Consider the following 17258-nt stretch of genomic DNA (forward strand, 5'->3'; position numbering starts at 1 on the left):
TTCTTAGATTCCTTCAGAAGTCCTTTCTGGGATTCCTACAACAATGTTTCTAGGATAACCTTCTGGGATTTATCCAGGAATTCTTCTAGGATTTCTTTACGAGTTTCTTCTGGGGTATATCAGTTTGTTCTTTCTGAAATTAATGCATGATCTCGTTCTTCCTCCAATAAGCTGAATTTCCTCCAGAATCGTCTTAGGAATTTCTTCAGGCGTTTCCTGCATGAGTTAGTTCTGTGGATTCAGCAGTTTACTCTGGGTATCCTTTTCGGAATAAACCTGCTCACGCCAGAAAATTCCAAAATGAAAAAGATAAAAAAAAATCAGGGAATCCTCCAGGAGTACCTTCTGAGAATCCTGCTAGTGTTCCTTCTGGGAATCCTGTTATTGATAAATTGAGGGATAAAATTGTGGAAAAATGACCATTGTTTCTGGTGTGGGTTTCGAACCCGCGACTCCACAACGCTAGACGGGTGTTTTAGCCAACTAAGCCACAAAACAAGTTACGAATTTGTGGAGTAAGAAGTGGAATTAAATTCGAAGCGTCACTCTAATCGGATTCGGTTTTCACAACTTTATCTCTCTTTCGACTTGAAGATCAATCGACAATCTTTTTTTTTTCATGAACAAATAAAATAGTTTTGTTTTTGCGTAACGTTATACATAACTTTGTGAACAATACAGTTAAATTTTGGTTTGAGAGGAACTTGCAAATGCCAAAATTTTCGAAACTTGAAAATTATCGCTACAAAATGTCTGTCTGAGTTTTCTAGAGATGTGATCTCATTATTCAGGAAATGTTCTTTTCTTACTAATGAATAAGTTGTTGAAAGAAAAAAAAACAGTTGGAATTTATTTTAAATTTAGTCTGGCCAGTTTTACTAAAACCAAAACATTTCAACTGCAAACAATACTCAAATTTTAAATTGTTTTCATTTTCACAAATCACAAACTGTGATATTTTCATGAAAATGTGTAGTTTGATGAGAGACAAACAAGTCTAGAAACAAACATGTGAAAACATGTGTTGCCTATATTTTTACTCAATACTCAAACCCAGACAGAATTTTCAAAAGCTTCTAGATCATATGTTGTAATGGAGGTCGAGATCGAATACCTCTTCAATGTTTAATACATCCAATTCTATAAATACGTCTTATATTCATCAACTATATTGAAGTTTTTTTACGTTTAAGTTATATTTCTCTATGCCAAGTTGATACAAAATATGTTCGTACAGCATACAAATACGAAATAATTGCCATATATTCTTGATTACTAACACTCACGTCTATCTACCATTATTCTCGTTGTTATTCGACTTCTTTTTTGCCTTCAATCGCCAAAATCACTAAAACCAAAAACCAAACAAATGCCAATCCTCAATCAAATCCAATCAAACCTATACTCAAAACCACTCAATAAAAACCAAAAACAAACCCGCTACGTTCGCAGTCGGTAAGTATAGTACGCTGTCAAGAAGCTATAACATTCTTTTCGGTTTGTTTCAACTTTTTTTTACTTTAAGTTTGGTTCAACTTGCCTTGCTTTTGATTTCTTCACTCTAAGTCACGTTCTGGTTTTTGTTGATCATGTCACTGTCATCCAGTTTTTGCGTAGAGGAAATCATCCATGCACTGGTGGTTTAAAGAGAACGGGAATAACCTTAATCATTACATTGAATTTGTGTTTGAATTTACTGCATTTTTTTTTAAAGAACTTCTCACACATGTTAAAATATTTCTTGCAAAACACACCAGGCTCAGTTGAATTTAAACATTACGGAGCACCGTGTTTATTCCTTCATTCTAAAATGTTCAACTCTCTTCTCTTTGAACCTGACAGTGTTGCCATCTGTTTCATTTCCGCATTTTTCGATTATTTTGAATTGGTTTTCGCGTAAGCAATGTGTGCGTTTTGTGTCGTCGATTAAATCAGTTTTCAGTGCATCAGTAAATCCTTCTCTTCCTGTTGAGGCGATCAATCGTTGACTTTTAAGTTTTTATCGAAAAATCAGATTGATCGCAGACAAGTGTTGCTAATTTTTCAAATCATTTCATTTGCATTCATTCATGGTTGCTCAGATTTCTTTTCAATTCACAAAGATTGAGTTTTCGCATTCTAGTTTTGTTTGTAAACTTTATTCCTTTTTTTTTTCTCACCGAAAATCAACTTTTCCTTCTGCCCCCCAAAGTTGCCAACCGCCAAGAAAAGGAAATCTTTCTTATTTTATTCTTTTTTCTCTCCTTTTTCCTAAAGACAGACCAATATTATGATGAATATAAATTTAACATGAAGGAAAGGTAAAATTAATTATTCTTAAACAGCTGCGATTTTTCTCCTCTTTACATAATTAATATCAATATAATCACTATTACCAGCATTTTACCGATTTTAACGATAGAGGTGTTCTGTTTCGTATGTCCGTCGAAAACAATCGAAATTTACTACCACTACCAAAAGCTCTAATAGCAATTTACCCCAAAAAATCCCATTTCAATCGAAAAAAAATTTCAAATCTTAACTTTAACAGGCTCCTTCAAGTAGAATAGCGCATATAATTTCTTTAGAATCATTTACCAAAGAATCAAAAATCGCATTTTGCAACTTTTAGCTTTGATTTTACTCATTTATGGTCATTTGTTGTTCACCTGTTTCACCCTTATTACGATTCCATTCCACAATTACCCTCAACAAAATAGAATACAGCAAAACAATTGAATCGATACTGCGAGCAGTACAGCCTACTTTTCGATTTTAGCGAATCAAAAAGAAACCAATTTGCAGCGCCAACTCTTCTCTTCTCCATTGCCAACAAGAGAGATCCATTTTTTCTGATAGTGATTTCGATGATTTTCTCACTTGTAACCAGAAAACGATCACGTTTCCACTAATAGACAATTTTCCACTCGTATTCTTGTTTTATTTCCGATACCGATTTTTGGTTTTGGTTTGGTCCCACACACGGATGCTGCCCACCCACCTCAGATCGTCCAAGAAGAAACACTCCAAACGGTCCCATCATCACCACCATCGGGATGGAAGCGAAGCGCCGGGCTCGGATTCGGCGGACTCCGAGGACGATTCGGCTGGTTCGAACAGTTCCGACTCGGCGGCAGCTGCGGACCGGGATCACAAACGGCGCCACAAGCGGGATTCCCGCAAAGACAAGGTAGGTCATGGAACGTCCAACTCTGTGCGTTTGCCATCTAGTCGATAATAATAGTGCGCCTTTGTATGATATGTACCACACCCCTCTCTCACTCGTTGAGAACCAAAGTAATGCTAATTTTTTATTTCTTTTTTAAGTTTTCGGTTAAGTGAAGGATCACTTTTTTTTTTGTTTTTCCGCTGAGAAACCCAAGAAATGGAAGGTTTTTCTGTGTAATTTGTAGCTTCAAGCTTGGAATCGATAGCAAGTGTACAGAAGTAAATCGAACATTGAACTAACACCATCGTCAGACATGTTTTACTTGTATAGCCCGCAAATCACACAACAATCACCCACAGTGCAAACTCCCATTTTGTTTCTGTTTAGCTTGATGATTTCTACATGTTACTATTAACTTCTTTTTTCTCGTCAAATCTTTTAAACTGCCAAACTCATGCATTAGAAGTGAATTCAGTTGTGAAGAGTTCATAAGGTATCTTTTTAAGTACTTTGTTTGAGGAAAAGAAAACATTTCTAATTGACGAATTTTTGCGAGAAATCTATTTTGTGACATTTTTGGTTTGTTTTCACTATTACACATATCCTTCTTTTGAGTACAAATATGTAACAGTTTTGTTTCCATGTCTATTTAAGTTGAGCGTCCAATCGTTCGAGATTTGTCATTCGATGCCAAAATGTATTGCAACTCACTTTCAGAACTGTAAACGTCACAAAGGTAACACTTTATTCCAGTATTCCACCCGGGAACTTCGAATGAACTTCATAGTTTAAAGTGACGTTAATAAAAGTGACCAAGACGCAGGAGCTCATCCGTAATAGTCGCCCAACTGGCACTATTGTTCGCGTATCTTACAACCAGGGTCACTAATGCACAGTAGCGAATCTCTCTCCTACTCTGGAGCGCTATCTCGGCGGTCTTTTTAACCGATAAGATAGCGTCTACGGTCGACCTCTCCTTCCAGAAGCCGAACCGGCTGCTTGAGAGACCATTAACACCACTCGGTTTCCAACCATCGAGGTGTCCCTGTCAGAATTTCTGACGGGAATCCCTGGAGAAATTATTGACGAGTTTCTTGGAGGTACATCCGGAGAACTGTTGGGGTGGGATTTTTAGAATTTTTGGAAATTCTTGGAACGAATAGCTGGAATGTATTCAAAAATATATGTCTGGAGGAATTTTCAAAAGCAATTCCTAGAGGAATTCGTGGTGCATTTTCTAGTGAAATTCCGGGATTAAATCTTGGGTGAAATCCTGAATGATCTCTTGAAAAATGCGTCTGAAAGCGTTTCTAGCATATAAGTACATTTATGTTTAAAGTAAGTCATAGACAGTGACTGTGGAGGAATCACAGGACATATTCCTGAAAGAATCGTAGGACGAATTTCTGAAGAAACTCCTTTGCAGGAGCTGCAGATGTATTCTTGAAGGAATAAATCTGTCGGTGAACTCCTTTAAGACTTCTCGGAGATAATTGTGAAAGAATTCCTGGATGACTTCTTGGAGAATTTATTGTCTTCTCCCTCTAAAATTATCTTGAAAAATTACAATACAAATCGCTGAAGAAATTCCTTTAGGAATCCTTCAAGTAATTCAAAAAGTCTTCAGATATTCCTGGAAAAATTCTTGGGTGAGTCGATGAAAAAAAATGGACGGTTTTCTAAAATTTCTGACCTTTGAATACATTTTTTTTTAAAATCCCGAGAGGAATTTCTGAAGAAATATCTACAGGAATTCCTGAAGCAATCCCTGAGAAATCTCCCGAAAGAATCCCTGGAGAAATGGAGGAATTCCTGGAGAAATTCTGCAGGTGTACATGGAGTAAACTCTGTAGGAATCCCTAGAGGAATTTCTGAAAGCATACCTATAACAATCCCTGAATTAATTCCTGCAGGATTCCTTAGAGTAGTTATGAAAGGAATCTTGAGGAATTCTTGGAGGAATTCACACACACATTTCTGGAGGAATCTCTAGAGGAATTCTTAGACAAATCCCTGGAGAAATTCCTAGAGAATCCCTGGAGAAATTTGTGATGCAACAACTGGAGGATTTCCTGAAGGCATTGCAGAAATTACTGGACGTATGCCTTGATTAATTCCGAGATAAAATCCTGGTGGAATCTCTAGAAGGAATGCTGGGAGGAACCTCAGAAAGAATTCCCGGAGCAATCCCTCGATTATATCCTAGAGAAATCCCTGGAAAAATTCCGTGATGAATCCGTGGAGGAGTTTCCAAAGGAATTCCTGGAGGAATTCTTGCAGGAATACCTTGAGGAAACCCTGGAGGAATCCCTGCAGAAATTCTTGGAGGAATTCCTGAATGAATTCCTGAGGCAAGTCCTGAAAGAAATCATGAAAGAATCATTGAATGAATTCCTGCAAGATACCCTAGAGGAATCCCTGGAGAAATCTCTTTAGGAATTCCTGGGGAATCCTTAGAGAAATTTCTGGAGGATTCCTTGAAGCAATTTCTAGAGAGACCTCAGGAGGAATGTCTGGAAGAACTTCCGGACAAATTCCTGGCGGAATCCCAGGAGGAATTCCTGGAGAAATCCCTAGAGAAATTCTTGGGGATAGTCCGTGGAACTATTCCTGGAAGACTTCCTGGAGGAATCCCTGAATGAATTCCTAGAAGAATCTCAAGAGCATTTTTTGGAGGAATCCTTCGAGGAATCATTGAAGGAAATCCTGGATGAATCTCTAGAAAAATCCTTCGAGAAATCCCTAAAGAATTCCTGGTGAAATTTGTGCAGGAATCTTTGAAGGAGAAATTCCAGGATAAATTCCTGGAGGAATCCCTAGAAGAATTCCTGGAGGAATCCCTGGAAAATTCCTGACGGAATTCTTGAAATAATTTCTGAGGGATTCTCTGGAGGATATCCTGAAGAAATTCCAGAAGAAATTCCTGGAGGAGTCCCTAGAGAAATTCTTGGTGGAATTCCTGGAGGAGTCCCACGTGGAATGCCTGGAGGAACTTCATGAAGAACTCCTGGAGGAACACCTGGAATTATTTCTGGATAAATTCGGGGAGGAAATCCTGAGAGAATTTCTGAAGAAAACCCTGGAGAATTTCCTGAAGAAATTGACGTAGTAATTTCTGAAACAATTCCTAGAGAAATTCACGAAGAAATTCCTGGATCAATTCCTGAAAGAATTCCTGGAGTAATTTCCGAAGAAATTCCAGGTGGAATCCTTGAAGGTCTTCAAATCCTTGAAGGTATTCTTGGAGGAGTTCCTGAATAAAATTCTGGAGGAATCATCATAGAAATCCCTGGAGGAACTCTTTGAGGAATGCCTAGAGGTATTCCTAAAGGAATTCCTGAAGGAATGCCTGGAGACATGACTGTAGGAAATCTCTAGAGGAACTCCTTGAGGTATCTCTAGAGGAATTCCTTGAGGTATCTCTAGAGGGATAATTGGAGGAATTCCTCGAGGAAGCTCTAGAGGAATTCCTGCACGAGTCCGTATAGGAGTTTTTAGAGGAATCCCTGCAGGAATTTCCAAAGGAATCCTGGAAGAATTCCTGTAGGAATTTATGGAGGAATCACAGGAACAATTCCTGAATAAATCCAAGGAGCAATTCCTGAGAGAATTTCAGAAGAAGTTTTTGAAGAAATACCAGGATGTACTCAAGAAATCGTTGGAATTCCTGATGGATTTCTAAAAAAAGCTCGTAGAGGGACTCTTGGTGGAATCCCTGTAGCAATTCCTGAAGAAACAACAGGAGGAATGTTGGAAGCAATCCCAAGAAAAATTCTTAAGAGAATCTCTAAACAGTTCCTGGTAGAAGTCTTGGAGTAATTCTTAGAACAATTTCTGCAGGTTACAGGAGCAATTCCTGAAGGCATCCCAAGAAGAGTTCTTGGAGGCGTTTTTAAAATAATCCTTGAAGTTGTTCCTTAGAATCACATAAGTAATTCCCGAGTTGATTCCTGGAGGAATTTCTGAAGAAATCTCATGAGGAATCCCGGAAGAAATTCCTTAGGGAATCTCAGGAGAGTTTCCGGAAGAATTTCTGTAGAGATCCCTGGATGAAAAATCTGAAGAAATCTATGTCTACAGTAATTTCTGGTCGAATTATTGTAGGAATACTTAGATGTACTGCTAAAGGGTTTTCGTACAAATATTCTAAGCAATTCCTGGATTAATTTTTGAATGATATCTAGTCAAATATTCTGAATGAATTTATGGAAGATATTCCTGCAGAAATACTTCGAATAATTCCAGATAGAATTCCAGCCGTAATTCTCTGAGGAACCTCTAAAGATATTCCAGTACAAATCCTCAATGAAGCGTCTGGTGAAATCCCCTAGATAAATTCTTGGAGGAATCTGCAGCTAGTATAGAAAAATTCTCAAACAATCATCCTGATTCCTCAAAACTGCAATGCCGCATTTTACTTTTTTTTGTAAAACCGGGAATCCTCACGGAATTTCATGGAACAGGGAAACATATGGAATACTCAGGCAAGTTTTACAACGATAAAAATAAAAAAAAAATGGGTCGTATGAATAAAAAGTAGCGACCATTACTTCTTGTAGATTTACTCAGAAGAAAACTCCACAGGGTTTTTCCTTTTTTTTTTTGAACATGAGTTTTTACTAAGATCTAGCTACTTTATCGGCGCTGCAGTCTTGGGGAATCAAAACGACTGTTTTAAATTTGTCCCGACTCCTGTTTCGAGTCTTCTTCAAAGGGAAAATTTTGACTGAAGAAGACTTGAAACAGAGTCGAAACGTCGGGAAAAATCTAAAACAGTGTCGTTTTGATTCCCCAAGACTGCAGCGCCGATAAAGTAGCTAGATCACACATATCAGTCGAACTCTCTTAAGTACCGTTTTTACTAATGCCGTTTTTCTTTTTGAACCTGGGTTGGAACTGGATTGGCGGAAAATGGGTAAACAAACAAACTTTAGTACAAGTGAAACCGAAATCGGGTTTGGGTTGAAACTGTGGTCTCATCCAGTTCCAACCCAGGTTGGAACTGGATCAAAAAGATAAACGACATAAGTGTTTATAGAACTGTCAAAACAAATATTTTTCCCGTTCAAGGCTTTTTATTGGAAGTGAAGACGCTGAAGGTTTCTTCAGATGGTTATTCGAAAAGCATGTTAAATGGAGGAGAACGTACCTCTGGAGCCGACCTACTGATACCTGATGTTATCAAGAAGGAATCGGGCATATAATCGTTGCAACTGGCCCTCACCAAAGGAGCTCGGCAGTTCCAACGAAGAAAAAAAGAGGAAGAAGACATCTGACACGGAACAAAAAGGAGTTTTCTATCTGTATTAACGAGATTTTTAGCTCTAGGTAGGCTAGTTCAACTCGGGACCCACGCTTTACTTGCCTTCCGAAAGAAGCACTCATATTTAGTGAGTTTTTCGGAAGTGGGATTCGATCCTAGGTCCTCGGCGTAATAGTCACGTGCTTTAACCATCACACTCATTCCGTCAGAGTTTCTTTCTGGAACTATTTGGAATGCGACCAGGGATTTTATAAATTGTCCCTCTGTTATTGGCTATTTCCGGTCAAAATTGGTTTTAGGCGGAATTACTTAATAGCTTCCAACGTTCCAACTTGAGGAAGGCCCAAACTACCCAGTAAACACACGATCGTATATGATGTTACATAGGATGCAAAAGTGGAGGCGATATACGCACACTTTACACGTGGGTAAATGGAAGCGTGTACGCATATGGCCTCCACTTTAGCATCCAAAGCAACGTCGTATACGACTTTGTGTTGGCTGGGTAAGGGCCGAAACGTTGGAAGCTATTAAGTAATTCCGCCTAAAACCAATTTTGACCGGAAATCTTTCTGGAACTTTTTTAGAAATGCGTGTTGAATGTCTTCCAGGATTCCTCACAAGATTCATTCCGTTTTTGGCGCCATTTTTTCTCGCATTCCTTTTTGAATTGCTCCCGGAGGATCTTCCAGTTTCCAGCTATTAGCATTTTTCTAAACTTTGAACAATTCTTTTCGAGGTTTTTCCTTGAGAATCTTCCAGGATTTTTGAATTTCGACCAATTTTTCCTGGATTTTTTTACGAGATTCCAACAGAATTTATCTCTAGAATTTCTTCCGTAAGGTTTTCCGGTATTGCTCGCAGAACCCTTCGAAAGATTTTTCCCGCAGTTCTTCCTTCGGCTCCCCCAAAGATATTTTCGTGGATTTTTTTTCCAGAATTTATCTCGAGATCTTCACAACAGTTTTTCTCAGAATGTCTCTTTACATGTTGTTGCGATATTTATCCTGGAGTAGACATAAAAACTTGAAATATTTTTGGGCAAAGTACGTTTAATTGACAAATTGAGAGATAAATTTGTGAAAAAATAACTCTTGTTTTGGTGGGATTCGAACCCACGACTCCGTATCGCATGTCCGGCACTTTAACCAACTAAGCCACAGAACAAGCTACGATTCTGTGGAATAGAAAGTCAAACTGGATTCGAATCACCACCCTAACCGGGTCCGTTTTTCACAACTTTATCGCTCCTTCGGCTCTTGGATGTCAATCTCCCGCACTCTCGCGGCCTACGAACTACAAGTGTTAGCGTATTGTTTTTAGAATGTTAATGTTAAAGCACGACTGACACATATGTACTTCGTTACTGACCATCCAACCGTTCTCCTACACTCTGAAAAGTTTTCACGTCCGATCTACGTGAAAAGATAGGTAGTTTTCGTCCACCATATTTTTCACGTAACCTTCGCCGGAATGTCAGGTAGCTAGACAAACTTGAGCTTCGCTAATCGACGTGATGAGTCAGGTAAATTTGACAGGCATTTTACGTATCGTTAACGTAAAATGTAGGTGAGTGGTACTGGATATATCAGGTAACTTTTACGTCAAAACATGATAAGTTCTACACGAATTTCTCGTAATTTATTCATGTTTTTTGAATGAAAATAAAGCAGCGCACCAACCTGCAACGTATTTGAAGAGGCAAGAGATTTTAAATCCTTCAAAAATTCAATGAAAAAGCCGAGCATTGAAAGCAAAAGCCTACCGTCAAATAAATATGTCGTTTTATTTTTTAGGGACTTAAAAACTCTTGCCTCCTCAAATACGCTTCAAGCTGGTACCAACATGTAACAAACAAAAATCTTAATTAGGTTTTTATGTTGAAGTAACTAATAAATGTACACCTACATTCAATGTTATACATCTACATTATTATCTGATCGTCTGTGATTGAATAACACTAAACAAATCTCGGGGTTTTGACGTAAAATCTTCGAAGTTCAGCCCAAGGTTTCAGACCGTTTCAGACTTTTGTTGAACTGGACCTCCGTCACCGCCAGACACCTATTCCAGCTCCTGTAATTATTGAAAATAGACAAATGCAAAACTGTTTATAATAAATATCTATCAATTGCCCTGAACAATTCAATTACCTCAATACTTGCACAGAAACTTTGAATCAGCTTGCAGTTCTTTCGCCAACCTACTTCTCGACGCCATAAAGCCTGCGCACTTTAGAATCGGTACACTTTCAACCGGCTGCCGCTCAAAAACGGTGTCACTTGGAAAAAAGTGTTGTTAGAAGCAATTGAAGCTTATCTATTGTAGTTTGTAGGAAAAATATAAAATTTGCTGTTTTTATATTTTTAGATGAACTATTGATCTGAATTCGTTAATAGTGCCAGTTTTTTCTGCACACATTGAGCAAAAACCAATCATTGTTAGATTCAAGATTTGTGTAGGAATATATAATTACCAAACCCACCAATTACGCAGTATAGAATTGTTGTTGGTATTATGATTGTTGATTAAGGGAGGTAAAATATTCCAGGAGTGTTTTAAAATTTCCAATATAGCTATGGTAAGCCTTTGAAGGGTTTTATGGAAAATCAAAGGCTTGCATAGATATTTAAGGTCAACAAAGTTGTTTTCGCATAAACTTTAGTTCGGCAAATACGCATACGTGAAGGATACTATACGAATAGTGTTGGTATACAAGAAACTAATGATTTGATGCAGAACAATATAAATAATCGTGGCTCGAAAGCTGTATGGACTATTGCTGTCGAAATTCATTGGATGTGTTTTGATGGCGTGAAATATCTAACAATTTTTTTAATAAAACTGAATCTACTCAGAAGTTTTTTATTTGAGATCATAGAATTACATCTATAGTTCCACAATCTATATGATTTTCAGTGTTTTTTCCATGAAAACTATCTTATTTTAGGCTTATAATGAGGAGTTAGCCTTATGACTGTTAATTTCCGACTACTGTGAGGGAAAACTGCTAATAATTCCAAAAATAATCCAGGTTTCGATATGAATTAAGTTGGGCCACTTGAATTGGGGGATTGTAGATCCAAAAAACGATCGCAAGAAAAAAATTTTTTATATAAATATTAGTTTGAGTAAAATTATGTTTTGAATATAGCGTGAATGGACAATAAGGCTATAAGTTTATTATGGTCTTGTGAACCATATTTGTCAAGAGTTCAATGTCGTAACTTGTTTTGAGCATATGTTTGATGAGTATAATGTTGTTTCTTGTGGAAATATCAGCGCGTAAGCTGTGAAATTTGAAAATATTGACGAGCATTGGTTTGTGCAGAATAAAATGGCATGAATTTCACAATCAGGTCAAAATTTTATCTTGAAGAAATAAAAACTGATTTTTTCATATTTTTCCTACAAAAAACAATAAATAAGCTTCATTTGCTTCTTACAACATTTTTTTCTAGGTTAAACCGTTTTTGATCTGCAGCCGATAGAAAGCGTAGGGTAGAAGCTTCAGTTTTGGCCAGTCCGGAGTTTTGGCCATAGTGCGGTTTTGAGCCTGTTGCGATCTAAATCGGCGTAAATTTATTTTTACTAGAATATCCTAATACAACATGATGATTACAGCTATGAAAACCACACATTTTGATTAAAAACTGGAAGAAAAAAATTAATTTCCTTAAAAAATCTGCTCTCATACATCTATTTTGGCCAGGGTGCTTCTAATTTGGCCACTCCCATAAGAAACACACGTGATTGGCCAAAATAGAAACCAAACTTAAGAATATGGCCAAAACTGCGGCAGAGCTTCTATTTTGGCCAGGGCCACTTTTGATACAAAAATCAAGTATTGGCATGATTTCTGCATTTTTCCTTCAAAATATAGATTGAAACCTTTCTTTTGACGCCTTGGTTGTTTTCATATTATTATTGGTTATTTTTATAAAAATGATTTCCCTTAGGCTGGCCAAAACCGGTGCCCGCACCCTACCGATTCTAAAGTGCGCAGGCTTTATTGAACTGTTTTTTCACACCTGAAATTCACGTAACTTTCGTTTCGCGGAAACTTCCAAGTCGGAAGTACACCAACACAAACGCATTGAAACGATTTACGTGAAAACAAGGTGGGTTTAACCTAACAGGGCGGTGCATACGACGTGGTTATCGAGTTACAGTTACTGACATCACGTAACTTTTGAGGTTTTGAGAATAAGGATGAGCTACGTGAAATTTCACGTAAATCGGACGTGAAAATTCTTTAGAGTGTATAGTTTTTCTCGGGATTTCTCTTGATTTTTTTCCGCGATTCCTTCCGGTATTCCTCGTGGAACTTCTTAATGAATTTTTCACGAACTTTCTGCACGAGTTCCTCCCGGAATTTCTTCTTAAATTTCTTTATTAATTTCCTAAAAAAAATACAGGTGTTTCAGCCGGGATATTTCCAGAAGGTTATCGCGGGATTTCTGTTAAAGCTTCTTTGAGATTTCTCCAGGAGTTTCTACAGGTTCTCTTAGAAGATTACTGTCGTGAATCCAAATCAAATTACCGTCAAATTTCCGCTGGGACGGAGTGCCGCACGAACACGTCCGTTCGTATCCAAATCCGTCAAAAGAAGAACGAGCGAGCTGAAAACCGAAGACGGCTGATGCTCGGGTTGCTTCGTCGTTTTTTTCGTTCGTTGCATCTGTCAATTCACTGATTCGTTATGTCGACATGTCGACCTCCAGTGTTGGCAAATGTACCAGATTAAATTCTAACTTACTAATTGAATTATTTTAAATTCTATTTTTAAATGAAGTTTAAATATTACATTGTACTACGCTATATATACTACATTCTCCCCCTCCTCTACTCTCCTAAAAAAATCAGATGAGATGAAATATGAGATTCAAATTCTGTAGTTTAACAAAAAAATATACACGGTTAAACAAGATTTTCTAAATGTTTGAACTCTTTCAAAAGTATATCTTAGTAAACTCACAAATAATACATACAATATATTAAATTAAAATTCAATCTCGTTCCTTTTAAATTTAAATCCAAGCATTACTCCACATTTTTCGGGTGTGAAGTGTCGTAATACATAACTAAATAAACATTCAATTTTACTTCAATCAAAGTTTAATCAAATCTAAACTAAATCTTATCCAAATGCTATCCAATTTCAATCGTAACACAATCCAAACCAATATGTACATATTTAATCCCAATTCAATTCACATCCAATTCAAATCCCTATGAAATCCAAATCCAATTCAGCTTCAATGAAATTCAATTATGACTCCATTCCAATACGAATACTATCAAAATTCATTTCAAATATAATCCAATCCAAATTCAATCCATTTCAAAGTCAATTTAATCTTAATTCAAGTCACTATAAATCCAATCTCATTTCAATCTTAATAATCTCCAAATGCAATTCGGTTTCCATCTAACCCAATCCAAATTCAATCCATTTATATCCAATATAAACTTAATCCAAATCGAAACCAACTTCAATTCAAATTCAGTCCAAAGCCAATCCAATTCAAATCCCTTCATATATAGTCCAAAACAATTCCTATCTGAATCCAATCCAAAATTCAACCCAACTCCATTTCGAGACGTAAACCAAATCCTATCAAATTTCGATATTAATCCAATTGAAATCCAACACAAATTTTAACTTAAATAAATCCGCATCCAAACCAGATTCAATCCAATCCATCAAAATCTATTCCAATGCCGTTCCAATCCAATCCAAATCAAATATTAATCTTATCAAAACCCAATCCAAATTATATCCAAAATAAATCCAATCCAAAGCCAATGCTAATTCAATTCCAACTCATTTCATATCTAATCCAAATCAAATCCTATACAAATTTAGTCCACCTCCAAATCAAGTCAAAGCATATCCAATCCAAATTCTATTCAAACCCAATCAACATTCAATCTAATCCAAATTGAATACAAATTTTGTCCCAATTCAATCCACTTCCAATTCCAATTATATCCAAATCCAGTTCCAATTGAAATGTAATTCAAAACTGAAACCAATCAAAATTAAGTCCAAATCCAAGCAAATTTCATTAAAACTCTAACCCAACTATACTGCAACCCAAACTCAATCAAAAATTTAGTGCAAATGCAATCTAAATTAAATATTATTCACATCATATCAAAATTCAATCATAACACAATCCAAATCCAATATGTACAATTTTAATCCGCCTCCAATTCAAATCCTTATGAAATCTGAAACCAATCAAATTTCAATCCAAATCCATTCCAATCCATAACAAATCGTATCAAAATTCATTTCGAATCTTATCCAAATCTAATCCAACCCAAATTCAATCCAATTCAAAGTCGATTTAATCGTAATTCAGATCACTATAAATCCAATCTACATATACAAATTTTGTCCTGATTCAATCCACTTCCAATTCCAAATAAATCCAAATTCAATTTCAATTAAAATGTAATCCAAAACTGAAAACGATCAAAATTAAATCCAAATCCAATCAAATTTCAACAAAATTCTACTCCAACTATACTGCAACCGAATTCGATCAAAATTTAATGCAAATGCAATCCAAATGAAATCCAAGTTCCATCGAGATTTAATTCAAATTTAATGCATATCTAATTTAAACTCAATCCATATCAAACACTCATAAAATCGGATTTAAATTCAATTCAAATTAAAATGCAATCCAAAACAAATAAGAATTAAATAATATCGCATCCAATTCCAATAAAATCCAGATTCAATCATAACTTTATGCAAAGTCAATACACATCTAACCTTCATCTAATCGAACTTCAATCTAGATCAAATTCAATCCAATTCAAATCCTAATTTAATCTAATCTAAATCATATCCACATCCAGTCCATGTCCAATACCGATTTGATCCAAATTCCACTTCAATTCAACTTCCAATTTAATGTTACAACTTCTATCAACTTCAATGTAAACAGACGTTTTTAATTTATCTTTCTATGAGCGCTCACTTTTCTTTCCTTTTTTTATTTCAATGCTTTTGAACTAGAAATCAAACTATTTGTTTGCCAAGTTTTTATACACAACAGTGATATTTGCATGCACGGTGCCCTCTCGCTCCGGTAAATGCTTTTTTATTGCTAGGTGTCCTCTCGCACCAGCGAAACAATCTAGTTTGCACGGCGTCCGCCCGCACCGGCAAATAAGTTTATTTTTTTTTTTTTGCTAGGCGTCCTCTCGCACCTGCGTACAACATATTTTTCGTCACGGCGTCCTCCCGCACCGGCGAAACAATTACATTTTAAACGGTGTTCACTTGTACCTGCTAACAAAACCATTTTTGCGTTTTTTTCTGCACTCCCGGAGCACATTTTCACGTGTACGCCATATTACACTGGCGGGAACACAAACACTTTTTCTTCACGTTTTTCGGTGTTTTGCGGCTTTCAATCGTAACTTTTCACTCTCGAAAAGTTCTAGCTGTCCACCATACTTACACAATTATGGGACCGGCTGCGCCATTGTCGTGAATCCAAATCAAATTACCGTCAAATTTCCGCTGGGACGGAGTGCCGCACGAACACGGATGTCTCTCAGAGTTTTTAAGGACTTTCTCCTGGTTTCAGAACTTTTCTAGGCTTTTCCACGTTGTTGTTTACAGGATTTGTTTCAGTGATCAGTCTTAGATTCTCCGTAACGGACTTCCGGGAATCGAGATTATCCCGAGATTCTGAGGGCTCTGGGATTTCTTCAACCTCGCTGCTGGCCTCGAACACGTTTCCTATCTTGTACCGACTTTTCGAACCCTCTAAGCAAAATACCCTCTTCGAATGAGTATAATCAGTTTCGTACCATTCAATCCCGCCCTATTTTGCTTATCCTTTGACAGATACGCGTATTTCGACTACCACTTGTAGGGTGGATAACTGACTCTGAGGAAAATTACAAGTGGTAGTTGAAATACGCGTATCTGTCAAAGGATAAGCAAAATAGGGCGGAAATAAAAGGTATGAAACTGATTACACTGATTCGAAGACGTTTCTTATGCTCGGTTTCATCGCCGGGGTCATATATGATCCCTCCGGCTCCAATGGTTAGCCCTTTAGGGGTTAATAGTTGCTCCCGTAGTTTTTGCATGGATTTTTCCAGGAGAATTTCCTGGGATTGCTTGCACAATTCCCTGTTAGAAATTCCTGGAAAAATACCGGAAGGAATCCAGGAAGGAATCTTGTGAGAAACAATTGAAGAAATCCTGGGAAAAATGGGGACAACCCAGAAAAAAGTTCTGCCCGAGAAAATTGAAAATCCCGGCATGAAATATTTGGTAATTTTAAGGAGAAACTTATATGATAAATCCCGTGAAGAACTACGTGTGAAATCCAATAGAAATATATGGAAAACCTCTCTGGAAGAAATCCCTGGAACTACTTTTGCAAGAATCTCGCAAAAATCTTGGAAGAAACTGTTGAAAATCTATCCCGGAAAACCACTAAGGCAAATTCCAGAAGAAACATTATATAATTTTTTGGAGGATCTCTGGGAGAAATCCAGCGAGAAACTCTGCAAGCATATCGGAAAAACCTCTAGATGAAATCCGAGGAAAAACTATCAGAAATCCCGAAAGAACGCCGACAAAGTCTCGTAGGGGCTGTTTATGAACTCGCGGGAGGAATTCTGTGAGAAACGGCGAAATAATTTCAAGTACAGGACACAGTTCCAGACGTCTCTTTTAAATAACGACATTCAGCATATTTTCAATAAAACTACACTTCAATAAAGCAAAGACTAAAGCTGCTATGATAGAACAGATCAAGAATGACTTAATTGACTATTACCTTGGAGATCTACTTCGAAATTGAC

General features: G+C 37.0%; 1 protein-coding gene and 1 non-coding gene across 5 annotated transcripts in view; one reads left to right on the forward strand and one right to left on the reverse strand.

The window, feature by feature from the left end:
* Positions 1-17258, forward strand: part of LOC109398009 (serine/arginine repetitive matrix protein 2) — a 147114-nt gene that overhangs the window by 112751 nt on the left and 17105 nt on the right. For all 4 annotated transcript variants that reach the window (XM_029877686.2, XM_029877685.2, XM_029877684.2 and 1 more), the window contains one exon: positions 2986-3169. In XM_029877686.2, the coding sequence (XP_029733546.1) occupies positions 2986-3169 (184 nt within the window). The remainder of the gene's footprint in view (positions 1-2985; positions 3170-17258) is intronic.
* Positions 9506-9578, reverse strand: Trnaa-ugc (transfer RNA alanine (anticodon UGC)). The gene has a single exon. It is a non-coding gene; the product is annotated as a tRNA-Ala (tRNA).

Source organism: Aedes albopictus, chromosome 2 (assembly GCF_035046485.1).
Source record: "Aedes albopictus strain Foshan chromosome 2, AalbF5, whole genome shotgun sequence".
Lineage (NCBI taxonomy): Eukaryota > Metazoa > Arthropoda > Insecta > Diptera > Culicidae > Aedes > Aedes albopictus.